Source organism: Callorhinus ursinus, unplaced genomic scaffold (genome assembly GCF_003265705.2).
Source record: "Callorhinus ursinus isolate GAN/ISIS: 27379988/994484 unplaced genomic scaffold, GSC_fseal_2.0 scaffold4, whole genome shotgun sequence".
In the NCBI taxonomy this organism is placed as follows: domain Eukaryota; kingdom Metazoa; phylum Chordata; class Mammalia; order Carnivora; family Otariidae; genus Callorhinus; species Callorhinus ursinus.
Window position 1 is genome coordinate 86,676,831 of NW_027397066.1, and position 18,313 is coordinate 86,695,143.

The 18,313-nt window shown below is 37.7% G+C and overlaps 2 protein-coding genes across 6 annotated transcripts in view; one reads left to right on the plus strand and one right to left on the minus strand.

Moving 5' to 3' along the window:
• INTS12 (integrator complex subunit 12) overlaps nucleotides 1-17,558 on the minus strand; it is a 28,222-nt gene extending 10,664 nt beyond the window's left edge. The window contains exons 1-6 of one of the 4 annotated variants that reach the window (XM_025873665.2): nucleotides 17,421-17,507; nucleotides 10,872-10,954; nucleotides 9,307-9,471; nucleotides 4,542-4,694; nucleotides 2,616-2,803; nucleotides 1,000-1,159 (exon numbers count right to left, since the gene is read on the minus strand). In XM_025873665.2, coding sequence (XP_025729450.1) covers nucleotides 1,000-1,159; nucleotides 2,616-2,803; nucleotides 4,542-4,694; nucleotides 9,307-9,462 — 657 coding nt within the window. In that variant the 5' untranslated portion in view covers nucleotides 9,463-9,471; nucleotides 10,872-10,954; nucleotides 17,421-17,507. The other 3 variants (XM_025873666.2, XM_025873664.2, XM_025873667.2) reach the window with 3 other exon arrangements.
• A 13-nt stretch (nucleotides 17,559-17,571) lies between these two features.
• Nucleotides 17,572-18,313, plus strand: part of GSTCD (glutathione S-transferase C-terminal domain containing) — a 132,270-nt gene continuing 131,528 nt past the window's right edge. Inside the window, exon 1 of one of the 2 annotated variants that reach the window (XM_025873670.2) lies at nucleotides 17,572-17,721. The gene's annotated coding sequence lies outside the window, so the exon portion shown is untranslated. Of the gene's footprint in view, nucleotides 17,797-18,313 lie in introns of both variants that reach the window. The other variant, XM_025873668.2, reaches the window with a different exon arrangement.

The following is an 18,313-nucleotide window of genomic DNA, read 5'->3' on the forward strand; positions in this document are numbered from 1 at the left end:
CACTCTAATGTTCATAGCAGCAATGTCCACAATAGCCAAACTGTGGAAGGAGCCGAGATGCCCTTCAACAGATGAATGGATAAAGAAGATGTGGTACATATACACAATGGAATATTATTCAGCTATCAGAAACGATGAATATCCACCCATTTGCATCGACATGGATGGAACTGGAGGGGGTTATGTTAAGTCAAGCAGAGAAAGACAATTATCATATGGTTTCACTCAAATGTGGAACATAAACAAACAGCACAGAGGACAATAGGGGAATGGAGGGAAATCCAAAAGGGGAGAAATCAGAGAGAGAGATGAACCATGAGAGACTATGGACCCCAAGAAACAATCTGGGGGTTTCAGAGGGGAGGAGGGAGGGGGAGGGGGTAACAGGGTCATGGGTATTGAGGAGGGCACATGCTGTAATGAGCACTGGGTGTTATACTTAACTAATGAATCACTGAACACTACATCAAAAACTAATTATGTACTATACAGTGGCTAACTGAACATAGTAAAAAAAAATGAGAAACACAGATGGAAAGACAGACATGCATATGCAAATAATGCTTCTGTACATAGTTTGTGAATTGATGGTTTAAGCCTACTCAGGAATAAGCATTTTCAATATGTCCTTACCAGACTCACCAAAGACTAGGGCTTTGTATCTCACCATTTCCCACAGTGTTTTATGGTATTTCTAAATGTTTATAAATACAGTGACATACTAGTAAAGAATATTCATATTTTATGGGTCTCTAATCCTGTTTATCTATAGCAGAATAAGCTAAAAGCTCAACAGAGAAAAATGGATATAATATGGTCTAGTCTTTAGGCATAGATACATAAATCATACATGTACACTATACATACAAACATTTAAATAATCAGTATATGTAATTTATTTTTTCAGTACCTTAAATATTCAAATTTTCTTTTAAAAAGCACCTATCAACAAAAAAATGACAGAGACTGTTTAAAATAGAGAAAAAAAATGATTCCTACCATTCTTTTCATTTGTCTGGTACATCGAGCACAATACCACACAAGACGAGGGTCATTCACTTCCTTGTCTGTCACCTGGGGCTTATGGCAATCTTGGTGGTAGAGATTATGGCACTCCTGACATTCTACTAATTGATTGCCGGATGCTACCGTCATTTGCCTAAGGAAATATACCATTAAAAACTGCACTTATTTGAATGCAACAATTTAAAGCCATTTTAGGGTTGTTTTGGTAAACGTGATATATAAAAGAGGGAAACACCCAGACAACCAAACAGCAAAATAACAAACTCTAGCATGTAGCCTGCTCAAGCATGAATGAATGTAGGGTGCCCTAGTAACTGAATTTGGCTATATTCTCCTAGCCATTTCTCATTATAATTTTTTTCTTTCTCCCAGAAGGGAGTAGACTTTGGTTAGTGCTGCAACGGTCTCATAACATTTTCTCTACACTTCTATTAAATTCCTTTATATTTGTTACCTACACATTGTTCTGTCTTCTTCATTAATACATAAGTTCATTAAAGTAAGTTGCCTATATATTTAAATTGACTTATGCATGAAGGTAGAAATAGGACCTAATTATCTAGAGTGTTTAGCATATTACTGTGCAGATAAGGTTGTTCAATAAGTATATGTATTATCAACTGAATAGAATGTAGCAAACTGTGTATCAAGAAAATATAAATTCAAAAAGCAATCACCACAGCCTTAGACTATCATAAGTCTCCAAATGGAGGGTTAAAGTTACTAGCTCTCTTTCCATTATTACTTTACCATTTATTTCTTAGTTAAAAATTATAAACTTCATGGTAGATAAAGGCTGAAATAAATATATGTGAAAACAATGAAGCTGTAACAAATGATCCTATTCAGAAGTACATTAACTCATTCTCTGTAAGGTTCACAAAAGCTTACGGTTATTTACTCAGTCCCAATGCACCAGAATCTAACATTTTCATGAAGAAAACAGCAACAAAGATGGTAATCTTTTGTGTTAGACAGTACAAGTCATTAACAATTAAAAATATAGCCCCTTGCATCAAGCAGTTTAAAATTGTTTTTCTGATTTCTACAATGCATCTTCTAATAAGCAAAATTATCCATGTTTTTATAATTATGTATCCATGTTTTATAACAATGCTCAGAACAACCTATAAAATCCATTCATTTTTTTCTCCATTATTTATAGGAAAAGATGTAAGGGTGCTTAGAAAATTGTGTATAACAATCTACTTTATAAGTACTATCAACAATTCAAAGAAAAAAAGCAACACAGACTTCTTAATAAGAAAAGAATTAATCTGCTGAACAAATTCTTCTTTACTAAAGAATAAAGCAATAATAGCTTTCCCTCTAGAACCCAGGAATGCAGAAAATGTTACTATGACATAACAGATTAAAGATGCCACAGTGAGGAAGACAAAATATTTGATAATTTTCAAGATGTTAAATTGCTATAGGGGCATCTCATAGAGAATAAGCTACTTATCTCCTACCCACCTCCAAATTATAAAAACAAAATATAAACATCAAACAATTGGTCTGACTTTTTTTTCCTTTTGTTTGCTCTTTACAAAAACAAAAGAATCTTTCCACAGAAAGGTACAACTTACCTACAAACAACACAGGCCAATCCCATCTCCATGGCAAAATCATCAGCACTAGTCTCCTCAAAACTGGAAAGATCAGTCATAGCTAAATCCTTGCTAGTTTGGACGGTAATGGGAGAGGACCGTGTCTCTGGTTTCTCCAATCTAGGTTTCTTTGGAATATCAACTCCTTCTGTGATGTCTGATTTCATCTATAAAAATAGCAGACAATCAGAAAGTAACATGTCAGAATAAACCTTAAATCACGGAGAGATGGATAAGATGGATACTTGCAATGACCAAGTCCACTTGACAGATATTTTGACATAGTTAGGGACAGTTCTAAACACTAAAGATCTGTAGAAGATTTATAATAAATTCATAATCAATACAAGAAACCAGCAAGGTAGAAAAAAAAACACTTTAGCATATATCTATCTGTCTTTGTATTCTTTTACCCATTAAAGAATTCTGGTTCAATGCACTTACTTATATAAAAACTATATTTTGTTCTCCTATCAGATGCTTTGAAATGAGAAGCCACAGCACTAAAAAGGCTATTTTTAAGGCTAGTTTTTATCTTAAATATTTTAAATTATAAACTACAATATTTGGGGTACCTGGGGGGCTCAGGTGGTTAAGTGTATGCCTTTGGCTCATGTCATGATCCTGGGTCCTGGGATCAAGCCGACATGGGGATCCCTGCTCAGTGGGGAGTCTGCCTCTCCCTCTCATCTCTGCCCACTTGTGTTTTCTCTCTCTCTCTCTCTCTCAAATAAATAAAATCTTAAACTATTGATATTTGAAATATATTGAAAAGAAGTAAATAACAAACCATCTCCCAGTCATCCAGACACTGCTATATTTGCTTCAAAGCAAATTTTGGCTCCTCTCTTTAAGATATAAATGTTACACACATACCTGTCAGATTTGCAACAATTAAAAAGTCTGATAAGACATGGAGAATTTGCAATTTTTATACTTTATTGGCGAGAGTACAAATTTGGTATATGCACTTCGGATAGTAACTTGGCAATGTCTAGTAATATTGAAGATGTATCTATCCTATTACATCTATTTATAGATATACCTCCTATAGAAACTATCACCATGTGCACAAATTTACCTTTAAAGCAGCTCACTGAAGCTCCATTGTTATAGAAAAAAAGGAGAAATAAGCTAATTGCTCATCAGCAGGGGAATGGATAAACTGATTTATTCACTGAATAAGTATTATATGGTAGCTGAAAGCAATATTCGCATCTTCATGTTATCAACACAGGTGAATTTCAAAACTAGATTTCCTGAGAGATGATAATTTGCCAAAAGATATACATGTACAGTATGATACCCATTTATATAAACTTGAAAGCACAGAAAATACTATATAGTTTATGAATAGCCAATATTTAGAAAAAGTACGAAAACATATGAGATTAAAATACTCTACCTTGAGGGCAAGAATTACTAAAGATTTTTTTAATGTATTTTTTACTAAGTGCTAAAATCTTAATAATTAACTATGTGCAAAAATCATTCAAAATAGGCAATCCAAAAATTATCTGTCGCTCTGTTAAGGTACACACCATACTGTAACAAATTTCATGTTTAGTCACTTGCATCTTTATTCTCTCCTGTCTTTTCTTCTCAACAACTGTTCCATCTAGAATATTTAAGTTATGGATTAAAGTTTATACTTTAAATTAGTACATCCCCCTAGGGTTCAAATATGTATTGATAATGACTTCAGTAAATGGTTAAATAATGTTTCTAAATTTTACTCACTTTTCAAAAAATCAACATCTATAATTATCAAAATATGTTTACTAGTAATTATTATATACTTTACCTACTATTATGTAAAAGAAGTGAGCACAAAAAGAAACATTGTTCCTGCCTATAAGCATAACTGATTTACTCTTTTTAAAGGCAGATTAAATTAATTCTTACTTTATCAGCTGGTCTCTTTTCAACTTCCTTCTTTACTTTTTCAGTTGTGAGGGCTTTGCCATTACTATTGCCAGAAGGAAGACTGGATGATGTTTTGGGCTCTTGCTTAACAGAAATAGTTTTTGTGCTTGAAATTTTGGGTGGCTCCACATCCTAAAAGATGAAATAAAAAGATACTTGTAGTTAAATGTTCTAACAAATTGTAAAAAGTAGATAATAAATATAAACAATTTTTAGTTAAAAATTAAGAAATGTTTGGACCAATGTAACATCCATTTCTTTAAAAAGATTTATTGAGAATTGATACACAAACTGTATAAAGTGTAAAATCAGTAATTTTCACATGAAACCATCACTACAATCAATATAAAGAACATATCCATCATCCCCCAAAGTTTCCCTGTGGCCCACTATAATTACTCTTAGAGGTATATACCCTAGAGAAACTATGTCCCCCACTATCGTCAGGCAACCACTGACCTGCTTTCTGTAACTATAAATTAGTTTACATTTCCTAGAAATTTATATGAACAAAATCATACGGTATATACTTTTTTTCTGTCTTCTTTCACTCAGCCTATTTATTTTAAGATTGACTCAGGTTGTTGAATATATCAACAGTTCATTCCTTATATTGCTGAATTATATTCTATCGAATGGAGATACCATTTGTTTATTCATTTATCTATTGGTGGATATTTGTTTATAGTTTGGGGCTATTACAAATAAAGCTATTATGACCATTCATGTACAAATCTTTGTGTGGACATTTACCTTCATTTCTCTAGAATTAATGTCTAGGAGTAAAATGGCTGGATCGTATGGTAGGTGTATGAAACTATCAAACCATTGTCCAAAGCAGTATACCATTTTATATTTCCACCGGGAGTATATGAGAGTCCCAGCTCCTTCGCATCCTCATCAACATTGGTTTGGCTAATTTTTTTAATTTTAGACATTGCAATAGGTATATAGTGGTATATCACTGTGGATTCAATTTCCATTTTCCTAATGTTTAATGATGTTGAACAGTTTTTCAAGTGCTTATCTGCTATACATATATCTTCTTTGGTAAAGTGTTCCTTAAAATTTTTTGCCCTTTTTAAAAAACGGAGTTGTTTGTTTTATTACTGAGTCTAAAAAGTTATTCATAGGTTCTGGATACAACTCCTTTATCAGATAATTGATTTGCAAATATTTTCAATCTCCGTGTTGTATTTTCCTCCTTGTCTTATATTACCACTTTGCTGATATTTATACTTGCTATCTACTGCTAAAGTATAAAAAGTTTACGTATATGATAGCTCCTTGGAATCACCCTGCAAAAAAGGAGGGCATTTCCTCCCATTCTAAATAAACTAGAACGTCTGAGTGCAGCTACTTTTTTGTGGTAACACATAAATGTATAAAAATACAAACAGGAATGATATACATTAGCTTCGGAACAGTGGTAACCTCTAAAGAGGAAGAAATGGGGAAGGGATAAAGAACGGGGCTTTAGACTTATTGGTAGTTACACTTGATTTATTGTGCCGACTGTCTAGACCAGGTGTTGGAAAACTGAGGCCTAGAGGCCAAATTTGGCCTTATTGCCTGTTTTTTATGAATAAAGTTACATTAGGACACAGTTATACTCACTCATTTATGTATAACCTGTGGCGTGTTCATGCTACCATGGCAGAATTAGATCTTTGTGACAGAGACCATGTGGCCCACAAAACCTAAAACATTTACTATTTGATACTTTACAGAAAGTTTGGTGACCACTCGTGTAGCCTTGGGAAAGTGATGGAAAAAGTGTTGGTAAAACAGATTAAACTTAAAAGTGTATTGTGTCTCTAACATAAATACCCAAAAAACATAATCTTGCAGCATTTGAAAACTATTATCTAATTCAGCAAAAGAGTTACAAGTCACTGAAGGATGAGTTAAGTTCTAAATTCATTATTTGTTTTTCTTTTCTATAAGCAGCTCCATGCCCAGCATGGAGCCCAACACAAGGCTTGAACTCATAACCCTGAAATCAAGACCTGAGCTGAGATCAAGAGCTGATTTTGATCAATGCTTAACAGACTGAGCCACCCAGGCACCTCTGAATTCATTATTTCACATTTGACTTATTCAATGATGTAAATGAAATATCAACTAATTTTTATGTTGATACTACATTTGGAGAGCCAGTTGTTAATGTTTATAAGCATACCACTGCCAGGGCGTCTGGGTGGCTCAGGTGGTTAAGCATCTGCCTTCGGCTTAGGTCATGATCTCAGGATCCTGGGATTGAGCCCCGCATTGGGCTCGAGCCTGCTTCTCCCTCTCCCTCTTCTGTTCCCCCTGCTTGTGCTCTCTCTCTCTCTCTCTGCCAAATAAGTAAATAAAATCTTAAAAAAAAAAAAAAATATATATATATATATATATATATATAAGCATACCACTGCCTCCAGGTGATTCTCACTCTATAGATGGAAATGGACAGCAAAAGGCTACAATTAAGTGAATCTATACTTTTTAAATACCTAACAGAGTATATTCTCTAGGTTGATCAATAGAAGTAACTCCAGTTAGAAATCTAAGGGCAGATCAAAAGGAATGAGATCTTGCCATTTGCAACGACGTGGATGGAACTGGAGGGTGTTATGCTGAGTGAAATAAGTCAATCAGAGAAAGACATGTATCACATGACCTCACTGATATGAGGAATTCTTAATCTCAGGAAACAAACTGAGTGTTACTGGAGTGGTTGGGGGTGGGAGGGATGGGGTGGCTGGGTGATAGACATTGGGGAGGGTATGTGCTATGGTGAGCGCTGTGAATTGTGCAAGACTGTTGAATCACAGATCTGTACTTCTGAAACAAATAACGCAACATATTTTAAGAAAAAAGAAAAAGAAGAAGATAACAGGAGAGGAAGAAAAGGGGAGTATGTCAGAGGGGGAGACGAACCATGAGAGATGATGGACTCTGAAAAACAAACTGAGGGTTCTAGAGGGAAGGGGGGTAGGGGGATGGGCTAGCCTGGTGATGGGTATTGAGGAGGGCACGTTCTGCATGGAGCACTGGGTGTTATGAACGAACAATGAATCATGGAACACTGCATCAAAAACTAATGATGTAATATATGGTGATTAACATAACAATAAAAAAATAAAAAAAAAAGAAATCTAAGGGCAGGAGGCTTTTTAATCAAAACAAATTTTTCATGTACTTTAATAGATGAACTTCCTTCTGTTTTAGAATCTCAAAATACAGTACTGCTTCTTTAGTAATAATAGGTTTTTCCTATTGGGATAGTATCAATATTCAGAGCAGAATAAACTTACTAGTATATTCTGGAGAGTTGTATAATTTGGTCAGTTTGAACTCACTGAACCTACCAGAATGAGGATGGTAGAAGAAACAAGGACACACTGGCACTATTATTCAAAACACAGTAAAAGGGCTTGAGAATATGAGAGTTTGTGTTGAAAGAAGACTGGGGGCAAAATACCACTGTTTACTTAAGCACTGGGTCTGGGACTTGGCTACTGAGTCTGGGATTTGGGCCTGTCTTTAGTTTGAGATTGTGGATTAGACTGAGTGAGTGATGTAGTTCTGTCTTCCCTCAGTTTGGTATCTAGGTCTAAAGACCTGGGTGACTTGGGAGTTTCAGGGCTCTAGAGTTTTAGAAAGGTTTGAAAGAATGTATCAGGTATTACAGAATATAACAAGAGCTGCCATTCACGAAAAGCCTATTATGTACCAGCTAGATACTACAGTAGGTGACTTACATACTTTACCTTTGGTTAATTTTCACAATTTTGCAAGGTAATTTTTATTATCTCCATTTTACTAATAAAGAAATAGAGGCTGGCTGAAATGCTGAAATGAAGTTACTACACACCCCAGTTTCCTTATTTTTTTATTATTTTTTAAAGATTTTATTTATTTATTGAGAGAGAGAGCACGAGCAGAGGGAGGGACAGAGGGACAAGCAAACTCCCCGCTGAGCCCGGACAGCCCCGTGCGGAGCTCGATCCCAGAACCCTGGGATCATGACCTGAGCCGAAGTCAGATGCTTAATTGACTGAGCCACCCAGACACCCATCAGTTTCCTTATTTTTAAATGAAAATAAATAATACCTATTTCAAAGGATGATTATCACAATTAAAATTAATTATACACATACACCATGCAGGAAAGTACCCTAAACACAATAAATGTTCAGGATATAATATCTATTACCACACGACTAACAAGAGATAAGCTGGGATTTAAAGGTTTGGTTCCAAAATGTATATTCTTTTCACATAAAGTTGTTTGGCTGCTTTGTTATTATCAAAGTTGGAACCACACAGTTCTCATAGTTCATTCACACCTCTCTTTTCCCTTAAATTATCCTTCCCATATTCAATCCACTTCACTGCAAAATCCCTGTCCTTTTACTTCATGAAACATTAGAGAATAATTACAAGTTATGGTTTCATCCAAGAGCTTAAAAAATGTTTCGATCATAAAGAATTAGAAATTAAATCATAAATAAGTGGGTTTCTCTACACATGAAGTAGAAGAACAGAATATCCCTCCCACCCAGCTAACTTTTCTATGTAACGTAACAGTTCTCTGAAAGCATGAAGGAAGAAAAGAACACTAAAGAATATAATTTCTTCATGCCTTAAGGAAAGATTATTATGGCAGGGAGATTGTTTTGAGATGGTCTAAATATTAACACCATTCTACTACAGGCCTTACAAAACTCCCCCCAAAGCTTTTTATTCACATAGGTACCTTCTGAGATGGACGGTAACTTGAATCAATGCCCCGAGCCAAAGATTCATCAAGTAGTGCCTTCAGCTTTTCTGCAGAATCCTTACTCTTTGAATGTAAGAAACCTAGTGCTTTCAAAAAAATGGGATCAAGTTCCAAGTTCACAGTAGCAGCCATTGCAAACACCTGAAGAAAAAAGAAGGGGGGGGGGGGGGGGTTAATTTAGAGACAATGAACAGTTATCTATGTTAAAGTTTATCTATTTTGTTCTTTTGTTTATAATAGGTAATACTGTGCCCATGATACAAAATCTGAAATGTGTAAAAGGTTATTAAAGAAAAAAGTAAATTTCTTTGTTATTCCTACCAAATTCTTTTCCCCTGAAGCAAGAACGTTATCAGTTTTGTATGTATCCATATCCATGGCTAAATTTTAAATCCTGCTAAGCTCCTCCCTGCCACAGAGCCCCTTCCTAACTCTGTTTTAAAATATACACTTACAGTTCAATATACAAGAATTTGATGTGTTTAGGTCAGGTTTACTATATATCCTATATATAAAATATATATAGGATATATATAAAATACATCCAAAATTTCTTCTCTCAAACCTTATTTCCACTGCCCAAAAAAAAAAAAAAAAAAAAAAAGATTTTGGGGGGTGAGGTGTCACAGGAGGGCAATGGTTTAGAGGAAGCATCAAGCAATGAGCTATAAAGGTGCTGCAGCTTTTGGTGCTGCAGCTTTTACCTCAATTATATTTTCTTTTTATCTCCTTAGTCCTCAGCTCCAACGTTTAATGCCTCAGAAAACATACTAATGATAATCTTATTGGATCACATTTAGATTGTGGTATCTCATGCATTAACTTATTTTTAAAAAGCAAGGTCTCTGAGGAATGGTGCCATAGTTACTATAAAAAATATATACACATACATACATAATATAAAATCTCTCCCACAGGGCCTACGATAATGCTCTGTGTCATTAGGAGCTTAAAATATAGTGAAGACGTACATCAAAGGCTTATGAAATTCCAAACATTAAAAAAAAGTTTTGTTTTCAGCTAATATCAATGCTATCATTTGGTTCTACTTCTTGTGTCACTTTTTCAAATACTTCTCCAGGCAAGGAATTATTAAAATAAAAGTGTATACTTTGTGTTCAATCCTTTGATCAATATTGTAGGGCTTGAAGTTGTCTTCTATCCTTGAGGTTAATATTGTAATAATGCAACACACTTGCAGTGTTAGAGTTAAGGATCTGTCAGCAATTCCACGGTAATCTCTCATTTTCAGGGGTTTATAAAACCATTAAAACTTGCTGTAGGTTGAATCTTGGCATATGAAAGTTCAGACTGAAAGGAATTTTGTTTGTTCCTTACCCATCTACTTCTCCCCAATCCCTCTCCAACTTTGACAGGAAACACACACACACCCTTAGGCTTTTTTTTTTTTTTTTAAGTTTTCAAGAAAGTATTAGATACTTTTCTGATAGCCTTGGAATTATTGTCAAATTCTGCGCTCTACTCAAATATGTGAATCATTCACGAATCCAAAAGCCAATACTAATAGGAAAATAACCTACCTCAAACAGCTGTATTAGTAATTTAATGAAAAGTGAGAAGCAACCTCTGTCACTTCATAAGATGGTATTATTCCATATATCATCTATATAGAAAGAGAAAAGAGTTCCTCATTGAAATTTCCACAATGAAAAGAATAAACCTGCCATTCCTCCTGAGTGCTCAAGGGGAATACAGTCTAATCATTTTATTGATGTAGCTTTTTATAGCTAACAAGCATAGTATTTACTTATTCAAAACTATTTCTTTTATGAGACTGGCCAAAGGGTTAATACTGAAAAGAATCCTTTTAATATAGTAGAAAAACCATTACTTGAAATTTCTATGCTGAAAACCAGAAGCAAAATATTTATTGTTATGTAAGTCCATAATCACCAATAAAAGGTCTGCATTACAAATTAGGGGACAAGAGTCAGCACCTAGATGACAAGACCATAGAAGTCATGTTATCAATACCAACCTTTCAACTGGAACCTTGGAGTCAGTTCTTATACGATCCTGCAATTATAAAACTGAACAGGCTTTGTACCCATGCCCTAAATTACTTTTCCTCTAGCCCAGTGGTCTTCATAGTGGAATATAGGGAAAAAATATAAGAATTTCTTTTTAATTTTTTATTAAAAAATAAGCTATTAATATATAGAATGACAGTAGTGTATGCATATAATTGATAACTAACATATATGGAAGTGTGCTCAATTTTACACTCATGGAATAATGAGACAAATCTGGAGACCACTGCTTTAGTCTATCTAGCAACTTCTAGTTTCCCTTTCCCTATTATGTATACATCAAGGCTGCTTTAAGGTACAAACTACCTTTCCCTTAAAAAGCCCTCCAGTACTTTCAGCTCAGTCCTTCTCTCTCTCCACATTAACTTCATTGCTAGCTGCCCATTGTCTCCTAGCCCCCACTCATTACCAATATATTCCCCTATGTTTTCTACGTTTTTTCTTAAGCGCTCCTTTTATCTCTTTACTCTTTCCCCATGACATCACCTTTTTACCACTATCTCCCACATGGTGTTCCTTTGACTTCCTATTTAAAGAGCAAAAAGGTCTACGGAGATCTTATTCCATATTGCTGCTTTTGGAAAAACATTCCATGACCACCATTCATCAGCATCTTCTCTTGAAATCCACACCTGCACCTTCAAGGTTGATAAAGTATGGAACCATGCTCATCTTCTTCCTCCTCCCCACCTTCATCTTTGGCAATGCTAAAATTGCATCTAGATTGATGATCTCCAGCTTCCTGCACTCTTACTTAAATCTTCAACCCCAAGGGACTTCATCTTCAGCCACTGAAGCTTGAAACTAGCCACAACTATTCTACATTTTGACTATAATCTCCCATCATTCTATCTCTTCCACTGTTTTGACCCAGAAACCTCTTCAGGGTACCAGGTCAACCATCCTTTTGGGTTTTCTGTTTGGTTGGTTTTTGCCCCATTTCTTTCCTTCCATTCCACCTGCACTTTGAATTTATAGAAGGCTCCAATTCATCGTTCCCTCTGCTTTCTCCTTATTGGCACCTCCTTGCTCCAACTTTTTCCCCCTCATCAAAGAGAAAACAGTAGATGGGTCTAATATAAAACACTCATAGTTATGTGTTTTATCCTTTGTATTTTAGTTTTCTATCTTACTTTTCTTCACCCCTTTTCTATTGCCTTCTCTGGCTTCTATTCTTCTTTCTTACTGGCAAATGCACACATAGTAAAATTTATTCTTCATCTACTGATGTCCTTAAAGAGGTCAGCAACTAATTTATCAATTTACTTCCTTTATAATTTCCAAAAATATTTTCCTGGAGTTATACCAAATTATGTTACTTTTATACAATCCTTCCCTGTATATTCCAAAATCCATGATCAAAACAGACTGGAAAAGAGCCATACCATTCTTACTGAGGATTCTAGAAAATGAAGTCCTAGGGGTGTGTGTGTGTGTGTGTGTGTACACACAGATACAGATACATGAAAGAAACAGTGCTTTAAATGTAGGTTTAATTTAAAATCTAGGTATTGCTTTAAAAAAAAGGATGTCAGAAAATTAGTATTTACTACTTTAAAAAATGTCAGTGACCTAGGAATGTGGTGAATTCTTAGCTCATAGTAGGAATCATCTATGGCAAATGCATATACCACAGAAATTTCCACTACTAAGCAATGATCTCTTCTCCATCTCTTACTCATTCTTATTTGCAGCCTGTCATTTTACTTCCTTTCCAGCTTATATTCCATGGTCCAGCCTTTCAAAGACTCTCTTTCCTAAGCACCCTTGTCCTACAGTCCTATAGTTTCATCTACTTTGTAGCCACCCATCCTATTTACCTTCTCCCGGCCTACACCCAAACTCTTAAGTGCAGCTGAGAGGAATACACACACTGTATCTTCGGAGTCACCAATCTCATCTAGGCACTCCACACAATTTAGCAATCCTATCATGCTTCTCTTGTCAACTCACTTCCCCACTTTCTGCCAAGACCAGTTACACTTTGTCCATTTTCCTTGAAACTGCTACCCTATCTCAGTAGATGTCCTTCCTGACTTCACAGAGAAAACAGAAGCTGTCAGAGAATCACCAAATCAACTTCTTGTGACTACATCCACAAACTTACCTGCACCCATCCTTCCCTTTTTCCCACTTGATAAATGAAAAGATGGCTCTCCGTGTAATGCTACCTGTACCTGGATCCTACCTTTTCCTTCTCCATCCGGACCTTGAGCTATGGATTATTTACTATGTCTTGTCCACTGCCCACTCCCACAGCCTCTTTCTTCCTACCAGCATCTTTTCATTAACACTTGGATATATTCAAGGCTCTTGCATCCTGCCTTCTTCATTTCATAGCAAAACTTCCTCAGAAAGTCATCCTCATTCTATGCTCCCTTTCTTCATTCTTCTATTTATGCTGCATTTCCTGCAATCTGGCCTTTGTCCCACCATTCCATGTTCTCACCAGAGTATTCCTAGCTTTAGGTAAATAAAACAAACATTGTTTTTTCCTCCTACTTCTTTCTTAGTCTTTTTGTAGGTTCCTGTTCCACTTCAACATAAATGAGTTCCTCAAGGTTAGGTTCTGGGTCTCTTCTTGCCCCACTCTACACCTTCTCAAAATGTGACGTCTGGATCAGCAGCACAGATCACAGATCAACTGAAGAAAAAACTCTGCGAGTGAGCCCAGAAATCTGTATTAAACCTTCTAGCTGATTCTGATCCACTCTAAAGTTTGAGAATTACTGTCCTAGACAATTTGATCTACACCCTTTTGCCGCTGATTATAAATTTATCTCTCCAGCCCACCCATCTCTTCCAAGATCCAACAGCCAGCTTGACCTGGCTATCTCACTGGTGTCTCCTATTCAACATGTGCCTAACAGACCACTCAAAACCTCTTCTTTTGTCTCCCAACCAGATCTTGAGCATTCCCTTCCTCATATGATACTCATCCCATTGCTCCAGCCAGAACGTGAGTATCAGCTTTAAGTCCTCCTAATTCCTCTCCCACCACCGCTGCCCAATGCAATCACCAAACCACATAAATATATCTCAAATTCATCTACCTTTTTCAATCCTTACTACCACCACCCTAGACCAAGCTACCATCATCCATTATCTGGCCCACCATAATAGCTTAATCAGTCTTCCCACAACCACTCCTGTCCCCCTCCACGTCTTTCTATATCACTCACTTGGTTAAATGGTCTTTTCACTTCTCTCTGTCCAAAGGTTCAAGAACAAGATCCTTAAGGTTTCTAATGCCCTATAAGATCTGGTAATACATGTAAAGTAGTTGCAAGAGTACCTGGCACAGAGTACACTCATTAAATGTTACCTAATATCTCAGGCTATTCCCACTCTCTATTGTAGCCACATAACTTAGTTCAAGTCTTTCAAGTTATTATATTCTTTTTCACCTCAGCACTTTAGTAGAAAGTGTCCCATACCCATCTTATTCATCCTTTATATCTCAGTAGTTTTTTTTTTACATTCCCCCAACAAAATAAGAAATCTTACTGTTACATGGTCCCCAAACATCCTGCACTTATTTGTAATAGCTACTACACTGCTATTATGTAAACAGTGTCTGTCTTTCTCACTAGAATGTAAATTCCATGACAACCAGCACTGGATTGATCTTACTACTGCTGTTAACCGTGTACCTAGCGGAGTGCCTGGCAGGTAGCAGGTAGTCATTAAATGCTGGCCAAGTGAACACATATTATTCACTTCCTCTTTCAAAAACTTTCTCCTCCTTGATTTCTATTACACTCAGCTTTTCTGGTTTTCTTCTTCTATCTCTGACTACTCTTACTCTGGTTCATCCTCTCAGCTCTGTCATTCTTGGTATTGCCCAAGTATCTGTCCTTGTCTATCTTCTTTAGTTCTGCATCCAATTCTCCCTTGGTTATCATCTATGTATCATGTTTTTAACTATCACCTCTAGGCAGATGCTTTTGTGTTTATCACCACTCCAATCTCACTTAAGCTCAAATCCCACATTTCCAATTGCTTAGTAGATATGTCTACCTGGTTGCCCTAATGGTATCTCAAATTCAGTTAAGACTAAAACTGAGATTATGAATACCTTCCCCCAAAAGTTCCTTGTCCTGCACTTTTTTCAATGAATGACACACTCTCTGCTATTCCAGCCTGAGGCCTACATCCTTCCCTCACAGAGGCCTCTCTTATTCCTTATTACCAAGCAATCAGCAGGCCTTCCCTATGGATTCTGACTCTGTAACATTTCTCACATTTGTTCCATTTTTCACTCCCACTGCTACTACTCAAATTCATGTCTTTATAAATTTTATTATAGCAATAATCTAGTTATTCTCCTTGACTTCAACACTGTTGTCATACTAATGTTCCCCACATTTTTCTTTCTTTTTCATTTTCTTGCTCAAAAATTAAAACTTCCTACTGTCTTCAAAATAAAGCCCAATTTCTTCACCTACCATTTAAAAAGACTCCTTAACTGGCACAAAAACTTTAATCTTCATATAGATTTTCCTTACAACAGAGCCATTAGCTGGCCTTGACACCTCTACTTACTCTTCTCTCTGGGAAGCTTTTTACCCATTTTTAGATGTCCAAATTCTATGTTCAAATATTATTTCTCATGAGGATTCTATTCACCAATGGTGTGTCCTTTTCCACCCCAAATACTACTAATAATCTCTCCCTCCTACGATATCTCATATAGTGCTTTCTTGTGGTACTAGGACTTTCTACTCTGAACCATACTTTTTTTTTTTTAAGTGTTATATTCCCTATAAAACTGAGTACTTTAAGGGGGGAGGAGTCTATATTTATCTTTTTGACTATCACTTTGCTGGTGATTAGGGTTCAAAGTAAAGTATAATGGCCTTTTCCCTCCTTCTTCACAATTCTAACCATTTACAAAGTCCCTTTGCAAAGAGCAATAAGAAACTCAAACTCACCTTCCCTGCACCTCCTGCCCCCCCAAACCCCTCAAACATCAAAAAAGCAACAGGAAAAGCAATGTAATTCCAATACTAGAGATTTGTACTATGTTCCTATCTGCAATACTCTCTTCCCAATCCTTTACCTGGCTTAAATTCATTAATCCCACTAGACTGTAACTCTATGAGGGCAAGGGCTTATTTTATTTAGTTATATATCTAGTGTTTAAAAATTAGGCTCTCAAAAATATTGAATGAATGAACTAGGTTTTGTTTAAACATCACTTTCTGGGGCGTCCGTGATCTCAACAACCTAAATTGGATATTCATAATGCTTTGCCCTAGATCCCATTTCTCACCCTACATGCCAATCTTAAAAAAAAAAAAAGTCCAAAGTTGATCATCTATCTGCATGTGCGTGCACAAGATAAAAGAAACTGAACCTATTCACACCGAGTGCAATATTAGGGTTGCCATGTCATAACGGCTCTAGAAAGCTTTGCCCTCTATGTCTTTGAAAGCTCTTGCAACCCCTTCCAATAAAAATCCTTTTCAAGATGCTGCCCATTTCAATCCTCTACTGGATTCTTGGCCCTGGGTTACACTGAAATCTTAGGGACACGTCTGGAAACGCAGGGGAAGCGGAAAAACCACGATTCCAGGATTCCAAATCAACCAAGTGACAGAGAAGCTGAAAAGGGACAGAAGACGCTCAGAAATGGAATGCCAATCCTTTGATCAAAACATGACACCGAAGGCCTAGCACGGGGTAAGGTCTTTGAGGAGGGAGCCCGAGAGAAGATAAGAGGCGGAAAGAGGGAGCGGCACAGAGAAGTCGCCAAAACCTTCCGAGAAAGGTCCGAGACAGGGTTCCAGGGACCTAGTCCCTGGGGCCGTGCCTCAGCCGACAAGCCCTAGCCCTTTAACACCCTAGGAGGAAACAACCCTCGCTGAAGGGAGAGAGCGGTCAGCCTGGAGCACGCGACCGCCCGCAAATTACGAGGTTTCCCCATAAGGAGCGAGGAAACTAAGACCCCACGCAACTACTCTCCCACCTCGCCCCTCGCGGAGGTCTCGAGCCTCCCAGAGGCGGCTGGGAGCCGGCTGGCTCGTCACAACTCACCGCTCCGCCCCGCTGCTCCGTCCGTTCCCGGAGGCCCCTTCCGAACCGCTCCCGGAACTAGCCGGCTCCCAGTAAGGGGAAACAAAGGTTCCTGCAGCAGCGTGAAGAGGGGAACTTTTTGGCTGTGCGACGGTAGGAAGTGACGTAACCGTCGGTTTCCGGTCCGCCGGATTATGAATGACGGCCGACGCGGCTGTTTCCAAGACACTGTGCCTGTTGTTGCTCTCCCGGCCTTTCTGGCAGCCAGTGGTCCGTGGGAGAAGACTCGCAGAAGCTGCCTCGGAAACCTGGCTCGCGCGGGGTGGGTAGGCGCAGGAGGCTTGTGTCGCTGACACGCTCACGCACCCTCCCTGCCTGGCCGCGCCTCTGCGACCAGGTAAAGAGGGCGCTCAGGCCGCCGGCTCCGCAGTCCCCCTGACCCCCCCTGAGTACTCTTGGCATCCGGAGGCGACAGGGCTGACGCTGCGGGATGGGGAGGACGGGGATGGGAAGGGCAAGGGCGTGGAATTAGTGGCCCGATCTTTCTCCAGCCGCTCAGTCTTTTAGACAGTCACAGCTTCTGAGAGAGCTGGTCGAGGGCTCCGGGCCCCTTCTCAGGTTTCCCAGGGCCAGTCCCCGTGGCTTCTTCTGCTGAGGGGGGAATGGAGCAGCTTCTTTTTGCAGGAGTTTGTGGGGTCGTTTGCCGTTTGCTGCTAAGTGTAGTTTTTAAGACCTTTTGGCACCTTTAACTTTTTTTCTCTTTGGCACTTAGTTTTTCATTCCATGCCTTCCTGGTTGGAGAAAGCAGTTGTATGTGAATACTGCTTAACAGTTGCTACAAAGGACTTGCTTTGGGGCCATTCGTTTCTGTTACACTATCAAAGCAGTGTCTCAGTTCGGTTTTAAACTTCTGC